Source organism: Miscanthus floridulus, chromosome 3 (genome assembly GCF_019320115.1).
Source record: "Miscanthus floridulus cultivar M001 chromosome 3, ASM1932011v1, whole genome shotgun sequence".
Classification (NCBI taxonomy): domain Eukaryota; kingdom Viridiplantae; phylum Streptophyta; class Magnoliopsida; order Poales; family Poaceae; genus Miscanthus; species Miscanthus floridulus.
Window position 1 is genome coordinate 101780191 of NC_089582.1, and position 21796 is coordinate 101801986.

Consider the following 21796-nt stretch of genomic DNA (forward strand, 5'->3'; position numbering starts at 1 on the left):
CCTAGTCGCTATAGGACCGACCAGGCGACTAATCATGATTAGTCGTCGACCAGGCCGTTTAGTCGAGCCTAGTCGACCCTAGTCGTCCATATAATCGTCCTATGCATCAGGACATATACATACTATATATATACCTATATGTACTATATAGTGTACACAATATAGCAAGCATCAAGACTACATTAGTGTTTAGCAAGTGACTTACTTGTGGGAGTTGTTTTCTTGCCTTTTCTTCACTGTCCAACTGTCCCAAACTCCATTCCTTTGCTGACTTGTTGCTGGAAGCCTGCAATACCAAAGAACACCATAATTAGCAACACTAATGTAGTCTTGATCTTGAGTTATTGACACATATCAATAGCAGCACTGCTGCAGTAGCAAATATCTAGCATTTAGCAGATCATGGCAGCCACACGGGCAGTATATTACATAACCAAATTAGTTTAGTACAGATAAGCAAATTAGTTTAGTACAGATAAGCAAAAGTGTTCAACACAAAGTCACAAACATCAACACACAATAGTCCAACAAAAGTAGGCAACTAGTAGCCATCTAATAAAGCAAATCATCATTGAAATGGAAGCCTCCATGTCCATCTGCAGTTGCTGTTGGTGGTGGTGTAGATTCTTCATCCTCATCCATAGGTGTTGCTGAATCAGATTCTACTTGCTGATCTTGTTCTTCATCATCTATTTCATCAAGATCTTGAGCCACTGTGTTCCTTGGACGCTTCCTAGCATAAGTACGCCTCATAGGGGCAGGAATAGCAGTACGAGCAGCAGCAGCCCTAGGCAAGTTATGGCCCTCTAGACCCTGAGTTGCACCAATAGCATCATCCACATTAGCCCAAGTAATAGCATTGGCAGCACCTTCATGAACTGGTTCACAATTGTCATTGACCCATTCATTTTCCCAATGAAATTCATCAAGCAAGAGTGGATTTGATCGCTTTCCTTTAGAACCCAGCTCTCTAATGTTTTTAAATCTGTTTTCCATCTTGCGGTTGTAGCTGACATATACCAACTTATTTAACCTTTTGTGCTCTAACCGGTTTCTCTTTTTTGTATGGATCTACACAAAAGATTGCAGAATTAGATACCATACTCAATTACTTAGCACAACAATAGCTGTAGCATAGCACTTACAGTAGAAAATTCACTCCAATTACGCTCGCATCCAGATGCAGAACAACAAAGGCTAACAATCCTTTTTGCTAAACATTGAAGTTCATATGTCAGGCCACCATATGCACCCCACCAAAGAACTGCAAATTCCATTCCAAAGTATAGAAATCCATTATTAGTTCATTGCTGATATCTTTCAGAAAAGGTAAGGAAATAATTATACAAAATTTCAGATTGGAGAACTTACTAGGATTTTTTCTATCTCTGTCTCTTATTGCTCCTGGCTTTGAGAAGGATTGGCCTTCAGACCTCTCATAGTCATCTGCTTGCTTGCTTATCTTGTTTTGGTCCTCATCATCACTCACCATCTTCCACATAACTTGATTAAACATAATTCTCAGCTTTGTGGCTTGTCTCCTATCTTTTTCCCTTATGGCAAAGTACTTGCTTGGATTCAAGTATAGGGCTGCTCCATACAACTGCTGCTCCATTTGGTTTTCCCATCTCTTATCAAAATATTCTAGTACCTCTTTAAGTAAATTTGGTTTGTCTTTCAAAGAATCCTTGATTGCAGCCTTTGCATGATCCATGGCTGCCATAATCTCAGGAGCCGCAGGTGTCTCATCTCCATCTGCAATCCTAAGAGCAACAAGAAGTGGTTGTGTAGCTCTTATGCATAATTCCACTTTATTCCAAAATGGCATTGAAAGGATAATGTTCTCAACTTGCCGGCCTTCTATAGTGCTAGAGAAATTGGTAGCTTGCCATTCCTCACTAACCACTAAATTCCTCAATCCAGTCTTGTTCTTATGCATGCTTGCCAATGTGAGAAATGAAGTGGCAAAGCGAGTTATAGCTAGCCTCACAAGATCTCCTCCAATCTTATCTCGCATGAGATCTAGAATCCTCCCATGCTTGTACATGAACCTACACACCTTCTTTGCCATGTTGATGCAAGTGTTGAATTCCTTGATCTTCCCAATGTCCTCTAATAACAAATCCAAGCAATGGGTAGCACATGGTGTCCAAAATAGATGTGGGATCCTCTCCATTAAAAGCCTCCCTGCAGCCTTAAAGTTGGCTCCATTGTTAGTGACAATCTGTACCACATGTTCCTTCCCAACCTTATCTATTTGCTTCTCCAACAAATCAGCCAACAATGGTCCATTTGCTATCTCACTTGAAGCATCAACAGACCCTAGAAAGAAAGTCCCTGCTGGACTATTAGCAAGGAAATTAATGAGATGGCGATGGCTTGTGTCAGTCCACCCATCGAACATTATGGTGTAGCCATATTCCTTCCAAGCCTCCTCATGCTTCTTCCTCAACTCTGATGTCCTGTTCACAGCCTTTTCAAGCAGTGGTACCCTTATATCATGATATGATGGTGAGCGGTACCCAGGGCCGTATTGTCCAATTGACTCAATCAAAACTTCCCAGCTTCTAGAATTAATGACTTTCAATGGAATGCGATTCTCATAGAAGAAATCTGCAACATGATCATCAACAACTACTTTGGCCTCCTTACTTTTCTTTGTGCAATGCTCAAGTGTAGGTTGACTATGCTTGGATCTGTGCCTCTCTTCAACTACTTCTTCCGGTGACTTGCAAAGCATTGAGCTCACTGATCTGGACATTTTTTGAGTGGCTGGTTTTGGTGCAGCAGTGATAGTGAAAGAAGAGATGGCAGCCTGAGCAATCCTCTTCTTTTGCTTGACTTTTGTTCCAGAGCTTGGTTCTGGTACAGCTGCTGGTTCTTCTACAGCAGTAGCATCATCTTGTTGCTCTTCATCTTCACCTAATGTAGGATTCAAAGCTAGAATAGTTCTTGAGTTCTTTTTAGGTAATCAGCCATCTCCTTCTTAACTACTTCTAGAGCACTAGGACATCCAACTGCATCTCCATACCCCCTGGCAAGGTGCTGCTTGAATCTTTTTATTCCAGAGGGGACAATCTTTTTGCAAAATATGCACTGCACAAAATCCTTCTTCGAAGCATCTAGCCACCACCCATACTTCCATCCTGGATCTTGTGATTTTGCCTTCCTCTTGGTGTCAACAGCTTGGGCCGCAAGCTCTGGAGGTAGCTTTGCAATAGCCCTCTCAACTAGTGTTGCAACATCTGGACTAGCTGAGGAAGCCGTGGCAGCTGCACCTGACCCAGATGATGAATGTAGAACACCTCCGTCAAGGTCAGGCATCGGCATTATCACTTCCACATTTGCATGTCGTCGCTCCACAGCTATACAAGCACAAGGCTGATAGTTAGCAGCATTACTAGCAGAGCCAGAGAGGATGCAGCCATGTAGGTCAGGAGAGCAGATGGGGAGGGAAAATGGACATACAGTCGTTAGAGCAGCTCATCACCAACGAGCAGAGGGCCAGCACCTTCAGGCCTTCAAATCAGAGGAATGCAGCTCTAACTCTGAGCCCCTGACCCTTGAGAGAACATGAAGCATCCAAATCAGAGGAGTAGAGATGAGAGGGCAGAGGAGCAGGGGATGAGGGAAGGACCTGAACGGCAGGGAGGCAGCTGCGGCAGGAATAGATCAGCAGAGGGCCGGCCACCTGCTGGAGCAGAGGGCGGTGGGAGGAGATGGCAGGCGGTGGGAGCAGACACCTGAGTAGAGGGCTGAGTGACCAGGCACCTGCAGGAACAGAGGGCGGGTGGGCGCAGAGCCACAGATGGCTAGCCACCGTGGAGCAGAGGGCGAGCGGACTGGCGCAGATGGCCGCCGGTGGGAGCAGGATGCAGAGGGCTGGGCGGCTGGCCACCGCGGGAGCAGAGGGCGGGTGGGACCGCCAGAGCAGAGGGCCGCTGGCAGGAGCAGGCTGCAGGGGCGCTGGCCACCGGCGGAGCAGAGGGCGGGCACGACTCGCGAGTCGCGAGCACAGGGCCGACGGCGGCTGTTAATTTCCCGTGAAATTTTTGTCGCTACCAGCCAAAACCCCTTATCCCTCCCACGCTCGCACGCGCTCACGCAGCTGCGTTTTCGTGCTCTAGCGCGCTCGCCCAGTGGCCCGCACGCGGCAGCAAAAAAACAGCCAAAACTAGTCGTCCCACCCCTAATCGGACGACTAATCGCGATTAGGCGATGATTAGTCGGACGACCAGGCCCCTAATCAAGCTAATCGGGTCGAGGTCCCTAATCGAGCACCCAGGACCGATTAGGACGATTAATCGCGATTAATCGCGATTAATCGGACGACTTGAAATTATTGCTACTATCCCATCTTGATCTTGCTTGTTTCTAAAGACCCATTTGGTTCCAATCACATTGTGTCCCTTTGGTCTTTCTACCAACTCCCATACATGATTTCTTGTGAAATTATTCAATTCTTCATGCATAGCATTCACCCAATCAACATCCTTCAATGCTTCATCTATCTTCTTTGGTTTAATGGATGACACAAATGAGAAGTGTTCACAAAATGATGCCAATCTTGATCTTGTTTATACACCTCTTGAAATATCACCAATTATAGTGTCCAATGGATGATCTCTTGCAACATTGGTTGGTTGGAGGATTGGAACTTGATTGCTTGCACTTGCTTGATCATTGGGTTGAGATGATGTACTAGCCACTTGATCTTGTTCATTATCATGAGAGTCACTTGCACTAACTTGATTTGTATCATCATACACATTTGAGTTAGAGAGCACTTGCACTTGATCATCTTCATCATCATTCACTTGCCTAGGCCTTAATTCACCAATATCCATGTTCTTCATGGCATTTAAAAGTTGAATGCCTCTAACATCTTCCAAGTTCTCATCTTCTACTTGTGAACCCTTGGTTTCATCAAATTCAACATCATGAACTTCCTCAAGAGTACCACTATCCAAATTCTAAACTCTATATGCTTTGCTTGTAGTGGAATAGCCAAGTAGGAATCCTTCATCACATTTCTTGTCAAACTTGCCCAATCTTGTGCCTTTCTTCAAGATATAGCATTTGCAACCAAAGACCCTAAAATATGCAATATTGGGCTTTCTACCATTCAAGAGCTCATATGGTGTCTTTTCTTTCAATTGGTGACAATAGAGGCGGTTGCTACAATAGCAAGCCGTGTTGATAGCTTTGGCCCAAAAAGATTGACTCACATTGTACTCACTAAGCATAGACCTTGCCATATCAATGAGTGTTCTATTCTTTCTCTCAACAAGGCCATTTGATTGAGGTGTGTACTTGGCCGAGAATTGATGTCTAATTCCAAATTCATCACACAACTCATCAATTCTAGTATTCTTGAACTCACTACCATTGTCACTTCTAACTCTCTTGATGGTTGTTTCAAACTCATTGTGAATGCCCTTGACAAAAGATTTGAATGTTGCAAACACATCACTTTTGTCCACTAGAAAGAATACCCATGTGTATCTAGTGTAGTCATTCACTATCACAAAGCCATATTTGTTTCCACCAATACTAGTGTATTGTGTTGGCCCAAACAAATCCATGTGCAATAACTCAAATGCTTTGCTAGTGCTCATCATGCTTTTCTTAGGATGGGTGTTTCCAACTTGTTTGCCGGCTTGACAAGAGCTACAAAGCTTATCCTTTTCAAACACAACATCTTTCAAGCCTTTAACTAAGTCATGCTTAATCAATCTATTCAATTGTTTCATTCTAACATGACCAAGCCTTCTATGCCATAACCAACCCATGCTAGACTTAGTGACCAAGCATGTAGATAATCTAGCTTCACTAGCATTGAAATCAACCAAGTATAGATTCTCATATCTAAAGCCTTTGAAGATCAAGTTAGAGCCATCTACACTTATGATCTCTACATCATCTACCCCAAATATGCATTTGAATCCAAGATCACACAATTGAGCCATAGATAGTAAATTGAAGTTCAAGCTCTCTACTAGCAACACATTGGATATGCTCATGTCATTGGATATTGCAATCTTACCAAGCCCTTTGAACTTGCCTTTGCCATTGTTACCAAATGTGATACTATCATAACCATCATTGCCATTGGTGTTGATTGAGTTGAACATTCTTGCATCTCCGGTCATGTGTTGAGTGCACCCACTATCAATAACCCAATGCCTTCCTCCGACTTTGTAATTGACCTACAAAAGAATATCAATTCTTTTTAGGTACCCAAACTTGCTTGGGTCCTTGAAGGTTAGTCACTAGGCTCTTTGGTACCCAAATGGCTTTCTTTTTGAGCTCATCCATGGTTTATCAATGAACTTAGCCTTTACACCATTTGTACCCTTAACAAGCATATAGGAAGAATTAAGCTTAATGAAGGACACATTAGCATTTTTGCTTTTGTTTTTGCATTCTTGCTCTTTGTGACCCACTTGTTTGCAACTAGTGCAAAACCTACCATTGTTCTTCACAAAACTAGTCTTGTGAGGAGCAAAGGCCGCCTTGCCTTTCTTGGGGGTATAGCCCAATCCCTCTTTGTAGAGAGAAGCTCTTTGGCTACCCAAGCACATAAGCAAGCGGTCCTCACCACCATAAGCCTTAGCTAAGGTGTGAGTGAGCTTAGTGACCTCCTTCTTGAGGTTCTCATTCTCAACCACTAGTGAGGCATCACAAGTGAGACCATCACTACTAGATGAGGTAGAAGTGGAAGTGCTACAAAAAGGGTTAGTAGTAGCAACAATGATAGGCATAGATAGTGATGTATCAATTAAATCACAAGTTACACCTACATCACAAGTTTCAACATGCTTCCTTTTATCTTGTTCATTAAGCAAAGTGGAATGAGCTTTTTCAAGCTTTTTGTGAGCCTTGCCAAGCTTCTCATGGGCTTCCTCTAGCTTTTCATGAGTTGCTTTGAGCTCATCAAGGGCTTGCTTAAGGGCTTTTACCTCCTTATTCAAGCTCTTGCATTCTCTTCTCTTAATATCAAAATGTTCTTTAGCATCTTCTAGCATGTCAAATAATTCATCTTTAGTAGGTTCATCATTATCACTATCACTATCATTTTTATTTTCATCATCATGTTCTTCATCACTTTCATCATCATGAGATTGTACCTTAGTGGCCTTAGCCATGAAGCATGATGAAGATTCGAAGAGAGAAGGCTTCTCATTGATGGTAATGCTTGCAAGAACCTTCTTCTTGGTGGTCTTGTGATCATCACTATCATCATCATCATCATCACTCGAGGAAGCATCACTATCCCAAGTGACTACATATGAGCCACCTTTCTTCTTCTTGAAGGCCATCTTGTCCTTCTTCTCATTCTTTTCCTTCTTGTCCTTCTTGTCCTTCTTCTTGTTCTTCTTATTGTCATCATCATTGTCGCTATTGTATGGGCATTGAGCAACAAGATGATCTTTGCTTCCACACTTGAAGCACCTTCTTGACTCTTCTTTGTTCTTGAATGAAGATTTCTTTCTTCTAGCACGATAGCCCTTCTTCACCATGAACTTGCCAAATCTCTTGACAAAGAGAGCCATCTTCTCATCATCATCATCATCCCATGAATCATCTTCTTCACTTGATGTTTCTTGCTTAGCTTTGCCCTTGGATGATGTGGCTTTGAATGCCACGCTCTTCTTCTTCTCATCCTTCTTCTCATCTTTTTTCTCCTTCTTTTCTTCCTTCTCATCATCATCTCTATAAGTATCATCAGTCATTATATCTCTCAATACTTGGTTTGATGTCGTGGTGTCCAAACCGCTTCTTACTAGAATGGTGACCAATGTACCAAATCTTGAAGGTAAGCATCTCAAGAATTTGTGGGAGAAGTCCTTATCCTTCACTTCTTCTCCAAGTGCTTTGAGATCATTGATAAGCACTTGAAGCCTATGGAACATCTCTGGCACACTCTCATCATCCTTCATCTTGAAGCTTGCAAACTTTTCTTTGAGAATGTAAGCCTTTGCACCCTTCACGGCTTGAGTGCCCTCAAATGACTCTTCCAACTTCTTCCATGCCTCATGAGCCATCTCAATATTTTTGACTTGCTCAAATGTTCTTTCATCAATTGCATCATGAATAGCACTTAGAGCAATGTCATTGTTTTGGAGAAGTACTTCTTCAGCCACGATGGGATTCTCTGGATCTTCAATCTCAATTTTTGTTTCTACCACCTTCCAAACCTTCCTATTGATTGACTTGATGTAAGTTGTCATCTTGGCCTTTCAATAGGGATAGTTAGAGCCATCAAATTGGGGGTGGCTTCTTGGTGTTGTTGATTTGAGCCATTTTAACACCGAAGGTTGTTAAGCCTCAAATAACGGTGACCTCAGCTCTGATACCACTTGAAAGGTCCTAATGGCTAGAGGGGGGGTGAATAGCCTAAAAAAATTTCTACAACAACACTTAACAAAAGGTTAGACAATTATAAGGCGAAGTAAGTGTTGCGCTAGCCTACTCAAAATGCAAGCCACCTACCACAATTCTAGTTTAGATAGTGTCGATTCACACAAGAGGTATGACACTGCCCTATGTTAGTGTGCTCTCAAAAGCTAACTAAAGAGCCACACCAACCAAGCAAGCAAGCTCTCACAACTAGTTACACTAAAGAGCTTATCAACTAGTTTGCGATAATGTAATGAGAGTGATCAAGATAGTTATACCGCCATGTAGAGGAGTGAACCAATCAATCACAAGGATGAATAACAATGAAGACCAATCACCTCGGAATCAAAGGATAAACACAATGATTTTTACCGAGGTTCACTTGCTTGCCGGCAAGCTACTCCTCGTTGTGGCGATTCACTCACTTGGAGGTTTACGCGCTAATTGACTTCACATGCCAAACCCTCAATAGGGTGCCGCACAACCAACACAAGATGAGGATCACACAAGCCACGAGCAATCCACTAGAGTACCTTTTGGGGCTCCGCCGGGGAAAGGTCAAGAACCCCTCACAATCACCACAATTAGAGCCGGAGATAATCACCACCCTCCGCTCAATGATCCTCGCCGCTCCAAGCCATCTAGGTAGCGACAACCACCAAGAGTAACAAGCGAAATCCCGCAGTGAAACACGAACACCAAGTGCCTCTAGATGCAATCACTCAAGCAATGCACTTGGATTCACTCTCAATCTCACTATGATGATGAATCAATGTTGGAGATGAGTGGGAGGACTTTGGCTTAGCTCACAAGGTTGCTATGTCAATGAAAATGGCCAAAGATGTGAGCCACAGCCGGCCATGGGCTTAAATAGAAGCCCCCATGAAATAGAGCCATTGTACTCCTTCACTGGGCACATTGCACTCTGACCGGACGCTCCAGTCAAACTGACCAGACCCTGGACTCAGTGTCCGGTCCACTGATGGACGCCACGCGTCACTGGCTTCAAACGCTGTTCATCAGATTTCAATGGCTATGAAGTTGACCGGACGCTCCGGCAAAACTGACCGGACGCTGAACCCCCAGCGTCCGGTCGAGTACAGTAAGGGTCAAAATCCATTTCTCCTCGACAGGACGCGTCCGGTCCACCTTGACTGGACATAGCCCAGCGTCCGGTGGTAAACCCTAGCCACTATACCATCGAGTCAGTGCGACCGGACACAGGCAGTCAGTGTCCGGTGCTTTCAGACCCAGCGTCTGGTCAGTTGACCGACGCCAGCGTCTTCGCGACCAACTCCTTTTCACTTCTAACTTCTCCACCCTTACTCCAATGTGCCAACCACCAAGTGTATCACCTTGTGCACATGTGTTAGCATATTTTCACAAATATTTTCAAGGGTGTTAGCACTCCACTAGATCCTAAATGAATATGCAATGAGTTAGAGCATCTAGTGGCACTTTGATAACCGCATTCCGATACGAGTTTCACCCCTTTTAATAGTACGGCTATCAAACCTAAATGTGATCACACTCTCTAAGTGTCTTGATCACCAAAACAAAATAGCTCCTATGGTTTATACCTTTGCCTTGAGCTTTTTGTTTTTCTCTTTCTTCTTTCCAAGTCGAAGCACTTGATCATCACCATGGCGTCACCACATCATGTTATGATCTTCATTTGCTTGACCACTTAGAGTGTGCTACCTATATCATGATCACTTGATAAACTAGGTTAGCACTTAGGGTTTCATCAATTCACCAAAACCAAACTAGAGCTTTCAACGTGGCAAAGGAACGATTGGGGGAGAAATCTGTTATAGTAGATGATCCTGTTTCTTTTAGACAAGCACAGTTCGCTGTTCTCCAGTAAGCCGAGGGTGTGATGCCATACATTCATGAGCATAGGCAATCGCTGCAAACCCTGTATCTGAGCAGGTCATAGGCTTGGCTAGATAAAAAACATAAGGAGGAATTTGTCAACTGGTTGCAACGTCGCTTGCTTGGAATAAAGTTGGGTAATCGACTGGATGCCTTAGCCAAGCGACCTTTGAGTACATATCTTAAGTACCAAGGGTATGAGATCAATGGATTCACATTTTACACAAAAAAGCAAGATGGGAAAAGCACATACCAAAATTGTGGTGTTCGTTTTGATGCTCGCGATGAAAACAACAACGTGTAGGCGACATACTTTGGTTTCATAGAGGAGATATGGGAGCCAGCCTACGGTCCATTGAAGGCAGCTCTTTTTCGCTGCCAGTGGGTTTGGCTCGAGGAAATCAACACTGATAGCGAAGGGTTCACTACCATTGATCTCACTAAGACCGCATACAGAGACGACCTCTTTGTCCTAGCAAGAGATGTTATGCAAGTCTTCTATGCAAGGGACAACAAGACAAAATGAAGGCTAAAAGTAGTCCTAGAAGGGAAAAGAAAGATTGTCGGTGTCGATAGAGTGAAGGACGAAGAAGACTATAGGGGCTATCAGGAAATGCCTCCATTCGGGGCGAACGTACCCGTACCTATCCTTCAAGAGGGTGACAAACCTGCTTACGTACGGCTTGATCACAATGAGGCCTTCATTGTTGATGCACGTAAAGATAGTTAGATTATTGTTAACTATGTAATCATTATGCACATAACCGTAAAGGATGTTTGATCCTGATGAAACTCTCATCTCCTCTCTCCTCCTTGTTAATACTCTACCAACTCAGCAAATATGCCGACATATCATAACAATTAATGAGATTGAAAGTTATTTAAAACTACCATTGAGACTGATCTTATTACTATTCAAACACTCTAAACTTTACTCTCTGAATTTAAACACTAGCTAAATATAAATATATATGTCTAGACTTCCGATAGAAGGACATTGGGGCGGCCATTCTCTTCCGAGCTACTACTAGTAGTGAGGGATCCATAGCTCCTTGGTGCCACTGGTCCCCAACCAGTTTGTAGTCCCTGCTCGCAATACTCGAAGGAGCCTAGCCCACAGTTGGCATTGAGCAAAGGTGTAGTAGCTCCATTCCTCCTCCAACCTTCTTTGACCATTGATGTATGTGCTCCTAGAGATGTGAATGGGAATGCCTATGGCTTGTGTGTTGACTGTTGAGTAATCCATTTACTTGATGCGTGTACTGTTCTAGTCTCTAGATCAGGCCGAGATGAAGAGGAACGCTAAGAAGGCCATGGAGAAAGAAGGTGCACAGAGGAAATTCATTTAATAAATTATAAATAAAACAAAAAAATTTGGGCCGCCTAGGACTCGAACATGGGTCTCGAGGGCTAAGTTGAGTGATCTTAACCGTTGCGCTAGTAGGAGGAGTTCGAAAGAAATCTAAAAGTTATCCTACTTAACACCTGCTACACCACATCACTGCCGGTTTGGGGAATGACCCGGCAGTGATGTACCCCATCACTGTCGATTTACAATCAAAACCGACAGTGATGAGCTATTTCCCAAAGTAAATTAATAATTTATTAAATAGAACAAAAAAATTTTGCCGCCTGGGACTCGAACACGGGTCTAGGGGGCTAAGTTGAGGGGTCTTAACCATTGCACCAGTAGGAGGAGTTCGAAACAAAATGAAAAGTTATCCTACTTAACACCTAACTGACAATGATGTACCCCATTACTGTCGGTTTACAAGCAAAACCGGCAGTGATGCACCCCATTCACTATCGGTTTTTACCCTAAAACTAACATTGATGTGTAGACGCTCCTCACATGCCAACAGTGCTCCCACTGACTACAACAGTTGGAACACTGCTCCCACCTACCCGACATCTTTAGTTCAGAAATAAAAATGTACCACGACTGCTAGCCCCTATAAAATGGCCCTCGGCGAGGAGCTAGCCTCTCCATGCATGTTGGTTTCAGCCATGCCTTATCAGCCATGATACAATGTTTTCCTCTCACAACAAACCACATATATCGTTATGCGTCGTAGTCCACCAAAATGGTGCACACAAGAGGTACTAGAAGAATGCTACTAAAGATAGAGCAACATCGAAGATTGGAGATGCCACGAGATTCAAAGAGCCATCAGCTGCGATGCGCGTCTAGAAAAAGGCCATGTACAGATAAGGCGGATTCATCAATGCCACCTTGTCATCTCCAACTGGTATAGCTCGTAGACCACCTCGGTACTGCTGTTTGCCCCTAGTTGGTGGAAGAAGAATGCTACTAAGGTGGTTACATTAAAATGTGTTGATACACATTGATTGTAACATTGACCTATACGCAAATAGGTCTTTGTTATCGTATATGGAATTTTAGTGTAAGGTCTTTGTTATCGTATATGTAATTTATTTCTAATATTTTTGTTATTTTTTGATGTATTTCATTACTATCTAAATAAATATATCATTGTTGTTAAAAGTTTCCCATTATACTATCTAAATAAATATATCCTTTACATATATGTACCTTCACTGTCAGTTCTACTTACAAACCGGCAGTGATATTAACTTTCACTGTCGGTTCTACTTAAAAACTGACAGTGATGTCTATGCCCCCTTTATAAAACAAACCGCCGGCCACATACATCGATTCCACCCACCCATGAACTCTCACAGTCTCATTTCTCATGTTTCACTCTCACTTCTCAAGAAATCCACTCTCTCTACGTGATTTGGTCATGGCTCCTACATTTTCAATGGTATTGATATGTTGTCTTCTCCAATATTCTATCTATATTTATTTGATCTATATTTATATTCTTGTTTCTTTCCATTCTACATTTATATATATTCTTATTCCTTGCATTTGATCTATATTTAATTATGTTGCCACATTTTACTTGGAAGAATTTTTTGTGCATATATTTTATGTTTATATTTTTTAGCATTTTATCGATCAGGTGGTATGAACAACGGACCTCCCCCACCACAAGAACCAGGTTTCCACCCTGGCGATGAGCCATTCGCTCCTAATGTGGATATTCCACGGTTCCCTGTTCCAGCTATTGTATGAAATATTTTCCAACATCTTTTGTTTTTTGATGCTAACAAATAAGTGTAATTAGTTTAATATCATTGTTGCATACATATATGTCGCAGACTATATCCCCAATAGATTGACTGCAAACAACACTTAGCTGGCTCTTTATCTCAGACATCGTCGAGAACACGACATCTAATGCAAGTGGTCTACTATGGACGTGTGAACTCAGTTTTTCCATCCCTTTGAGGGGTGCAAATCATCGGAACCATATCGGCGAGACGGGAAGACAGAGCCCGGACATGATAAGCACCCAATTCAGTGCCGTGCGCATCTGTTTAGAGGCACTTCGATGTGTTTGCTATGATGCGCCTGATTTCTCGCACTTCGAGGCACTTGCTTTGAATGCTGGTGATATCCCCGTCCCGTAAGCAAGTGAATGGTTTGCGAGCTACAACCATGCGGATGTGGTAAAATGGTCACTTATACCTGAGTCATGGTTATTTGTTGTTTATTATTGTAATAACATTCTCTATTTTTTTTCTTTTTCTCCGCATGCAGATTGCGCTCCAGGACCTTACCTATGCTACATGTGGCTTGTGGGCCATTCTAGACCAAGCTATGAAGCAACTTGGGTATGATTGGGACTTCTGCAATGGTAACCTCAGCCAGCTCACTGTAGAAGGACGCCAGTACTACATAAGGATTACTAACAGGGGTAGTGGTTGTTCAGTAGGTTGCATCTATGGCCGACCATTCTTTCGGTATTGTGAGGCACGAGAGAGTGCACTCATACGGGCATTGGACTTCATCGATACAAGCGGATACATAATCCGTGACATCAATTAGCATATATGGCTATAGAGGCATGTTAGTGTGCGTGGCCCGATCGAACCCGACAGTGATTCCGATAGTAATTAATGTTTATTAGGTTGTTTTCATGGTCATAGTTTCATTAGGTTCTAATTTTAAATTGTACGACTTTGTGTGTTTAATTATTGTCACGCATGTAATTCATGTAACATTTGTTGGGCAACTACAAATATACATTCCAGTGCCGTATTTGTCTCAAACTTTTTCTTAGGCTTCCACGTGCCACGTGTGAAGGAAACACCTAGTTTGGAATTTTCCGGAGATGGTTTGCTACTTTATGAGATTTAATTGAATTTCCGTGCGATGACACCATTTAATTTTAGGTTGAACTGAGTCTACCCACGAAAAGACTTAACCCCTGCTCTAGTATAGGATGTGTGCCAAGGGTTATTTACTTTTTCCTTTTGACCTTTAGGTCGCTTAATTAATTTTAAATAGAACAAAAAATTTGGGATGCCTAGGACTCGAACACGGGTCTCGGGGGCTAAGTTGAGGGGTGTTAACCGCTGCACCAGTAGGAGGAGTTCGAAACAAAACAAAAAGTTATCCTACTTAACACCTAACTTAAGACCTAATTGCTACACCACATCACTGCCGGTTTGAGGAATGACCCGGCAGTGATGTACCCCATCACTGTCGGTTTACAATCAAAACCGATAGTGATGAGCTATTTCCTAAAGTAAATTAATAATTTATAAAATATAACAAAAAATTTGGGCCGCCTAGGACTCGAACACGGTTCACGAGGGCTAAGTTGAGGGGTCTTAACTGTTGTGCTAGTAGGAGGAGTTCGAAACAAAATGAAAAGTTATCCTACTTAAGACCTAAGTTAACACCTAACTACTACACCACATCACTGCCGGTTTGGGGAATGACCCGGCAGTGATGTACCCTATCACTGTCGGTTTACAATCAAAACCGGCAGTGATGAGCTACTGGTATAAAAGAGGCGTGGGTTGAAATTATCCAAACTCATTTCAACCCCGCGCCATCCCCTTCGCCCATGCCACCAGAGCATTGCCCCACGCCATTCACTGCCCAACACCATCCACCGCCCCACGCCGTCCACCACCCCACGCCGGAGCACCGCCCCATGCCGTCCATCACCCCAAGCCAGAGCACCGCGCCATCCGTGCCCTCATTCCTCGTCCACGATGTCGGCTATGCCCCTCCTCCTCCACGCCTGTGCTCCCACTGCCGAGGCCTTCAGAAGCGTGCGGACAACTGCTTTCCCACCCCCACGGTGAGTACGTGGCTCACTGCCCGCTATGTGTTTGATGAAATGTTCCACGGTGTCCCACAACTGCTTACTTGAATCAGTAGAGGCTTTTCATTTACCAAACACACTGTTAGTTAGACCTTTCCCGGTACTAGAGTACTTCTGTAGTTCTATGGGTAAGGAAAAAAAGACCAAGACTGACATTTTGGGCTTGGTGTGTTATAGTATAAACAACCATTTAAACTGTATGTGTATGACAACACCGGTTATTAAGTGTTAGTGCAGGGCTGCTGGTTAGGGCACTACCCATTTCATGCTTCATTTATTCACTCATGGACTAAAATTGTGAAATTATGCTGCAAGCAGGCAATATTCTCCTGATTGTTCTCCATTTGGATGGTCACTTGCTGCTTATGTGGCCTTTCAGGCTGCATGACCTTACATTTACAAATACCTAACATATATCCATTGCCTTGAAGAGCAACCAAGATATAGCTGACTATTAAAAAAACTATTGCTTTTATTTAAATTAGAAAAGGGTATATGATGGTAATTAAAGAGCACTAATATCGTATATCATGCTGCCTCCAAATCATAAATCACAAGTAGATCCCATGAAGCTTAGTCTAGGGTGACATACAAAATTTGTGGTTAATACCACTAGCATGGTCCTAAGGTTGTTTAGCTTGGAAATTACTTAGCATTGTCTGATTTAGACAAATGACATTTCCCTACCATTAGGAAGTTGCTTTATATGTGGATAACTGAGTTGGTATTTGGTTATAAGGAGAGTATCCCAGGGTCAGGAAATATTTGACATTAAATTAAAGACAGTAAATTGGCGTGTAAATAAGGAAATAAAGTCTTGAAACATTAGGCTGTCACCTGACTTCTCTTTTCTGTACTTATTTTCAAAATAATCTTCATTCCTAAAAAGCATCTTTCAACTGTTGCAGTAGCGATAGGCAATACTAGCAAAGCAATGCACATAATAAGATGTTTTACTTTCTCTCATGATCAATGATTGCAAAGTGACTTTGCAGCCCTGCAAAATTTTCATTTGAAATGTCACCTGAATTGCTTGGAGGATGAGTAACATTAAATAGATTTAGTTTGGCCATATAACTTGAATAAAAACTCTTGTTCAGTGAGTTGCCATTACCACTTACCACATGCCTAATTTACTTAAATGTATAGGCAACCATGGCATGGTATGTAGTGCATGTTGGTCACATGCCTGGGATTTATCGAACTTAGGAAGATTGCTATGCTCAAGTCAATCGCTACCCTAGTAATTTGCACAAAAAGTACAACACAGAAGCTAAAGCTTTGAGGGCCTACTATAGTCATCCGGCCTACCTTGCAAACTATGGGCAACCGGCCTACTATGGTCCAATGAATGCAAACTATGGCCATCCGCTGGCACTGGAGATTGAAGAGAAGCCACCCGTCGGAGATGTGAAGATTAGGAGAATTGCTCCTTGGCCTTGGAAAAATGTCATGCTTTTATTTATGGCGATGGTCATTGCTTTTCTTATTTGGAAGTTGATGTAGGTTTAGTTTCGTAGAACAATAGGTGGACTTTGTTGTATGTGGTCAATCAAACAATGAATTTGTTCTAGGTGAACATATGCTATTATTTGACTTTGTTGTATGTGGACTTATTATTAGACTTTGCATTAAATATATATTATATATATATATATATATATATATATATACATTTGCTATTAGTAGTTGTCCGTAGCCAAAACTAACCATGATCCTATCACAACCATGACTCATCATCGCCTATTACCTCGTCGCCGAAGAATAGATCGGCAACAAGAAGTGGCTGATATCGTTGGGACGGGAGAGCCGCATGATCCGACAAACGGTGATAGTGCCAATCGGGATGGTGAGAACGAGCAGCCATGGACCCCGTTCGGCCTACTCCATCTGGGTCAAAATGACCAAGATAGCTAGGTAACTTTGGTATCATGTGACTATGTAGCCACACACGCTAATCAATTGAGAGGGTCATAGCTTACTTGGTGTCTCTAGCAGGAGCCTCTGTCGGCTGAGGAGCTAGAGGGTTCAGGTAGAAGGAAGGCTAGATCCAAGCGAGGTGTGTCAAAGATTCCTATTGGTAGGAATGCACACTGGCACATTACTGAGTTCAATGAATTTGGGGATCCACTCTCACCGCCTATAGCTTTGACCAAATACAAGACTATCCCCTGGTTACTTGTTAGGGACTTCATTCCGATTAGGTATAGGAAGTGGATTGGGAAAGATGATTACCCGTGGAGGGTTCCTGAAAGTGAGAAGGATTACATATGAGTTATCAAGATCCTAGAGTATTTCACTTTCCCAACGGAGTATGATAGGGAGTTAGTCAAGAAAAAAACAAAAGAAATCATGGGGACATGCTTCAAGAATTTCAAGGGGACATTGTACAAGAATTTTGTCCTCCAAAATAAAGAGCTAGATTTCGATGGTGGACAGTTTAGCAAGCAGAAGGACTTCTGGCAGGATTTCAAGGAATACAGGTTATCCAAGGAGTATTTAGAACAGAGCAGGAAGAATAAGGAGAACTCACAGAAAGCGACGAATCCTCATCATCTCGACTCTCGTGGCTATGCCAAAAAGATGCCAGAATTTGAAGTAGAACTTTAAAAGATGGATCACCTTGCTGAGGAAGGTGTTTAGGTTGAGACCGCTGATTGGGAGCCCAGATCGGTAATATACTATATGGGGAGGAATGTACGCCAAGCAGAGGACGAGAGCTTTAGCTCCACAAATCAATGCATGAGCGAACTCATCTAGAGGATGTCCTAGGTAACTAAGGAGGTGAGGCAAGGTACTCACACTTCTAATAGGGAGAAAGACGTGCTCACCCAAGCACTCAGAACCAAGGAGCACCCTGGTCGCACTAGAGGAACTAGTGTTGTTCCTTAGAAACTAGCATTCCCCCAAGAATCTAACACTTACCAGAGCTGCTCGAGGGGTAGAGCGGATCAGGAGGCAGAGTATTTGAGGCGACTAAAAGAGATGGAAGAAAGAATAGACACATGAATTGAGGCGATTGTTGAAGCACGAGTCCAACAAATTTTGCTATCCAAGGGGTCAGGAGTACCACAAAACCCTACTCCTACTGCCTTTAGCGCACAGTTTAGGGGTCGTAGCAGTTGTGGATCGACCTTGCTCGACGAAGAAGATGCGAATATGCCTCATCTGGTGGACGGCATCACTGAACCCGTCAATGTCAAGTTGTACATCCATCAGGAATGGACAAAGGACAAGGTGACACTCGGCCAGGCTTGCCCTGTGTGAGACGAGACCATTAATGGCCGCCCAATTCCACAGGGGTACGCTCGTGTCACCATTGATAGAATACTTGATAAGAAGTATAACAAGATACACATTGAGTACCCCGTAGCGGAAGACAGACTGAAACTTAGTCATAACAAGGGCTCTCAAGTGGCCTAGCGTAAGCGCTTCATTAGCTTGACCACCAATTGTCCTCTGATGATGAGGACAATTGCGAGTCTTCGTCCACCCACGATGATCACTAACCATCTCCCAACAGAGATCACTCCCCTCCTCATCCCTTGCCATCACCCCCGAGAAGACAGAGGTCTCCTTCTATTCCTCCTCGTCCGACTCCATCTTCATCAGCCCCAAGAAAAGAGACTCCTCCTCCTCCATCTTCATCAGCCCCGGGAAAACAAAATTCTCGTCGTCATCCTCCTCCTCCTCCTCCACCTTAGCCCAAAACAAGATCAAGGACATCCTCGCAGTCGCAGAAAAGGTCCTTGGATTCAGTCGCTAATGCTCCCAAAGTGGACCAACAAAAAAGAAAAAGGTCGTTCAGTGGTAGCATTACAAACTTGATGGAAGGAAAATTTATAGCACACATCTCGAAGGAAGATTGTATTAGTTTTTTCCATCTCTGTGCCTTACTGCCTCTGTTTTTGTTGAAGTCTAAATTTGAAAGGCAAACACAGAATCAGTACGCTACAACAAGAGCCGATGAAATACACAATGAAGATTTAAGGAAGATACAGAAGTTCATCGAAGACAACCCCGAATTAACCACGAAAGAGGCCACGGCCATCTATTATGATGTACAAGGGACGACAACACCGGCAATGAAGTATGAAAGGGGCAATCTTTTGGTTCCCGATGACGAGTATAAAAATTTGATAACATATATGCGCTAGTTGCATGAATATTACATGGCTCAAACAACAGAGACGGAGGACTTTAGTTTTGAGGTTATTATCCGTTCGCCACATGTTTTTAATTATCCTGAAGAAGAGAAATTCGATGTCGAGTGGGAGTGCTTGTTCCAGCTATACCAGAAACGCTCTCTCAATACATAAATGTTGACGCTGTGGACTATATAAGTACCCTACACGCACGATATTACAATTAACTACTCTCTCGGGACACAAATTGTTAACTTTTGAGCACTTCCCATGATTTTATGTAGGTGTATAGTAAAATTTTACATTCTAAAAAGCAAATGGGATAATATAGGCTTCTTGGACCCCTTGCGAGTCAATGAGAAGACATGTCTAGGCCTCCATGGATGTGACGTGGAAGACCTGAAATAGAGATTGATTGCTGTTTTTGACGAATTCAAGATGAAGAACAAAACCCACATACTTCTAGCCTACAACTGTGAGTATGTGTTCTCACTTTTTAATTTTATGCTTCTTTTTTCATTAAGATTATTCGATAATTAGGATTATGTGATTGCAGCCACCATTTCGTCTTCATTTATGTTAATCTTGCCAAAAATATGATCAAGGTGTGGGACTAGAAGAAAAAATCATTTCATCGTCTGGATGCACTGGTGGCAGTGCTGAATTAGTAAGCGATCATAATAACATATTATTTTCTAATCACACATACCGCTTTCTAACATTTCTCCTTTTAATGTTGCTCAGTGTCCGAAGAAGACATATCGGTGGGACGCAGGTGCCATTCAAGGTTGTTGAAATAGAGGGTAAGCACCTAAAACAGCCGGCGGAAAACAATGAATGCGGGTTTTATGTAATGTGGGCAATGCTTCGCTTCACCGGTGGGAAATTGGAAGAAGACGATAAGTTGATGTGTATAATTCCCATTTCATTTGTGTCTATTAATCATTCAACAAAATAATTTACTGATTACTCTTTGGATATCATCTTTTTTGAACGACAACGCAAGAAATATAACAACGAAAGGCTGTTAGACATGGAGATCGTCGCGCTGCAATCGGAGCGGGCAAAATTCATCTTAGCCGAGGTATTGAAAAAAGATGGAGTATTTTCTATTGCACAATCCGTGAAGTTTAAGGACCAATATGGCCTAGAGCGGCTCGCCAGATTATTGTAACAAGTCCGAGAAGCAAGCTTTATCTTATCGAATAATTTTTTTTATTTTAAGGGATTGAGATCTTGATAAGAACATTTGAACTGTAACCGTAACATTTGTAATGTTTAATATTGATGGACATGTCGTCTACGTAGCGTATATAAAGCGAAACCCGATTCCACGAAAAAATATAAATTAAAATAAATTATAAAATAATAAAATACGAACGGGCCCTCACTGTTGGTTAGCAACATACCGACAGTGTTGTCGTAACCATCACTGCCAGTTAGCAACAAACCAGTATTGTTATCGTAACCATCATTGCTGGTTAGCAACAAGCCGACAGTGTTGGCTTGCTCAACACTGCCGGCTCGAGCCATGAACTGACAGTGATGGTTACGATAACACCGCCGGTTTGACCTATTAACCGATAGTGTAGGCTTGCTCAACACTGCTGACTTGAGTCATGAACCGACACTCTTGAAGCAACCTTCACTGTCGGTTGGGACTAAAAACCGGCAGGTGGACCCAGAAACCGGTACTGTTACCTGTAGATCAGTGTCGGTTTTTAAAAATCGATAATGATATCAACCCATTACTATCGATATGCCACTGTCGGTTTAAAATCCGACAGTAAAAAGCATTTTTGAACCGATGTCCATATATATCTGGGGTAGTGGCCAGCAGCTGCGGCCTTCAGTCGCACGGCTACGAGGCACCAGCGGTTGCATGCATGCGCGCCCAGACGACCGAGCGCAGCCTGCAGCAACTGCTGGCCGGCCGGCCGTCAGGTGCGTTTGGTGGCGTCCGCTCTCGCGCGAGCCAGCCTTTGTGTCTGCCGGGCCCCGTACGTGTCCAGCCTTAATTAATTTGAGCCTCGCGGACGCCCGGGGACCGAGAACTACAGTGTCGAGAAAAAGGTGAAGGTAATAATTATTATTGGTCTGCAAACATCTTCTGTAATCAGTCCGTACGACTATTACTGCTGCTGTGTGGGGGAGTACTGCGCTGCT

The 21796-nt window shown here is 42.9% G+C and overlaps 1 protein-coding gene and 1 long non-coding RNA gene across 2 annotated transcripts; both read right to left on the reverse strand.

Moving 5' to 3' along the window:
• Positions 1–809: 809 nt before the first annotated feature.
• On the reverse strand, positions 810–1620 carry LOC136546277 (uncharacterized). Its single transcript, XR_010781321.1, has 3 exons — positions 1372–1620; positions 1146–1264; positions 810–1071 (listed from the first exon to the last, which is right to left on the reverse strand). It is a non-coding gene; the product is annotated as an uncharacterized lncRNA (long non-coding RNA).
• A 57-nt stretch (positions 1621–1677) lies between these two features.
• Positions 1678–3330, reverse strand: LOC136544127 (uncharacterized). Its single transcript, XM_066536391.1, has 3 exons — positions 3012–3330; positions 2060–2922; positions 1678–1755 (listed from the first exon to the last, which is right to left on the reverse strand). The coding sequence occupies exons 1-3, from the start codon at positions 3328–3330 to the stop codon at positions 1678–1680; spliced, it is 1260 nt and encodes a 419-aa protein (XP_066392488.1).
• Between the last annotated feature and the right edge of the window lie 18466 nt (positions 3331–21796).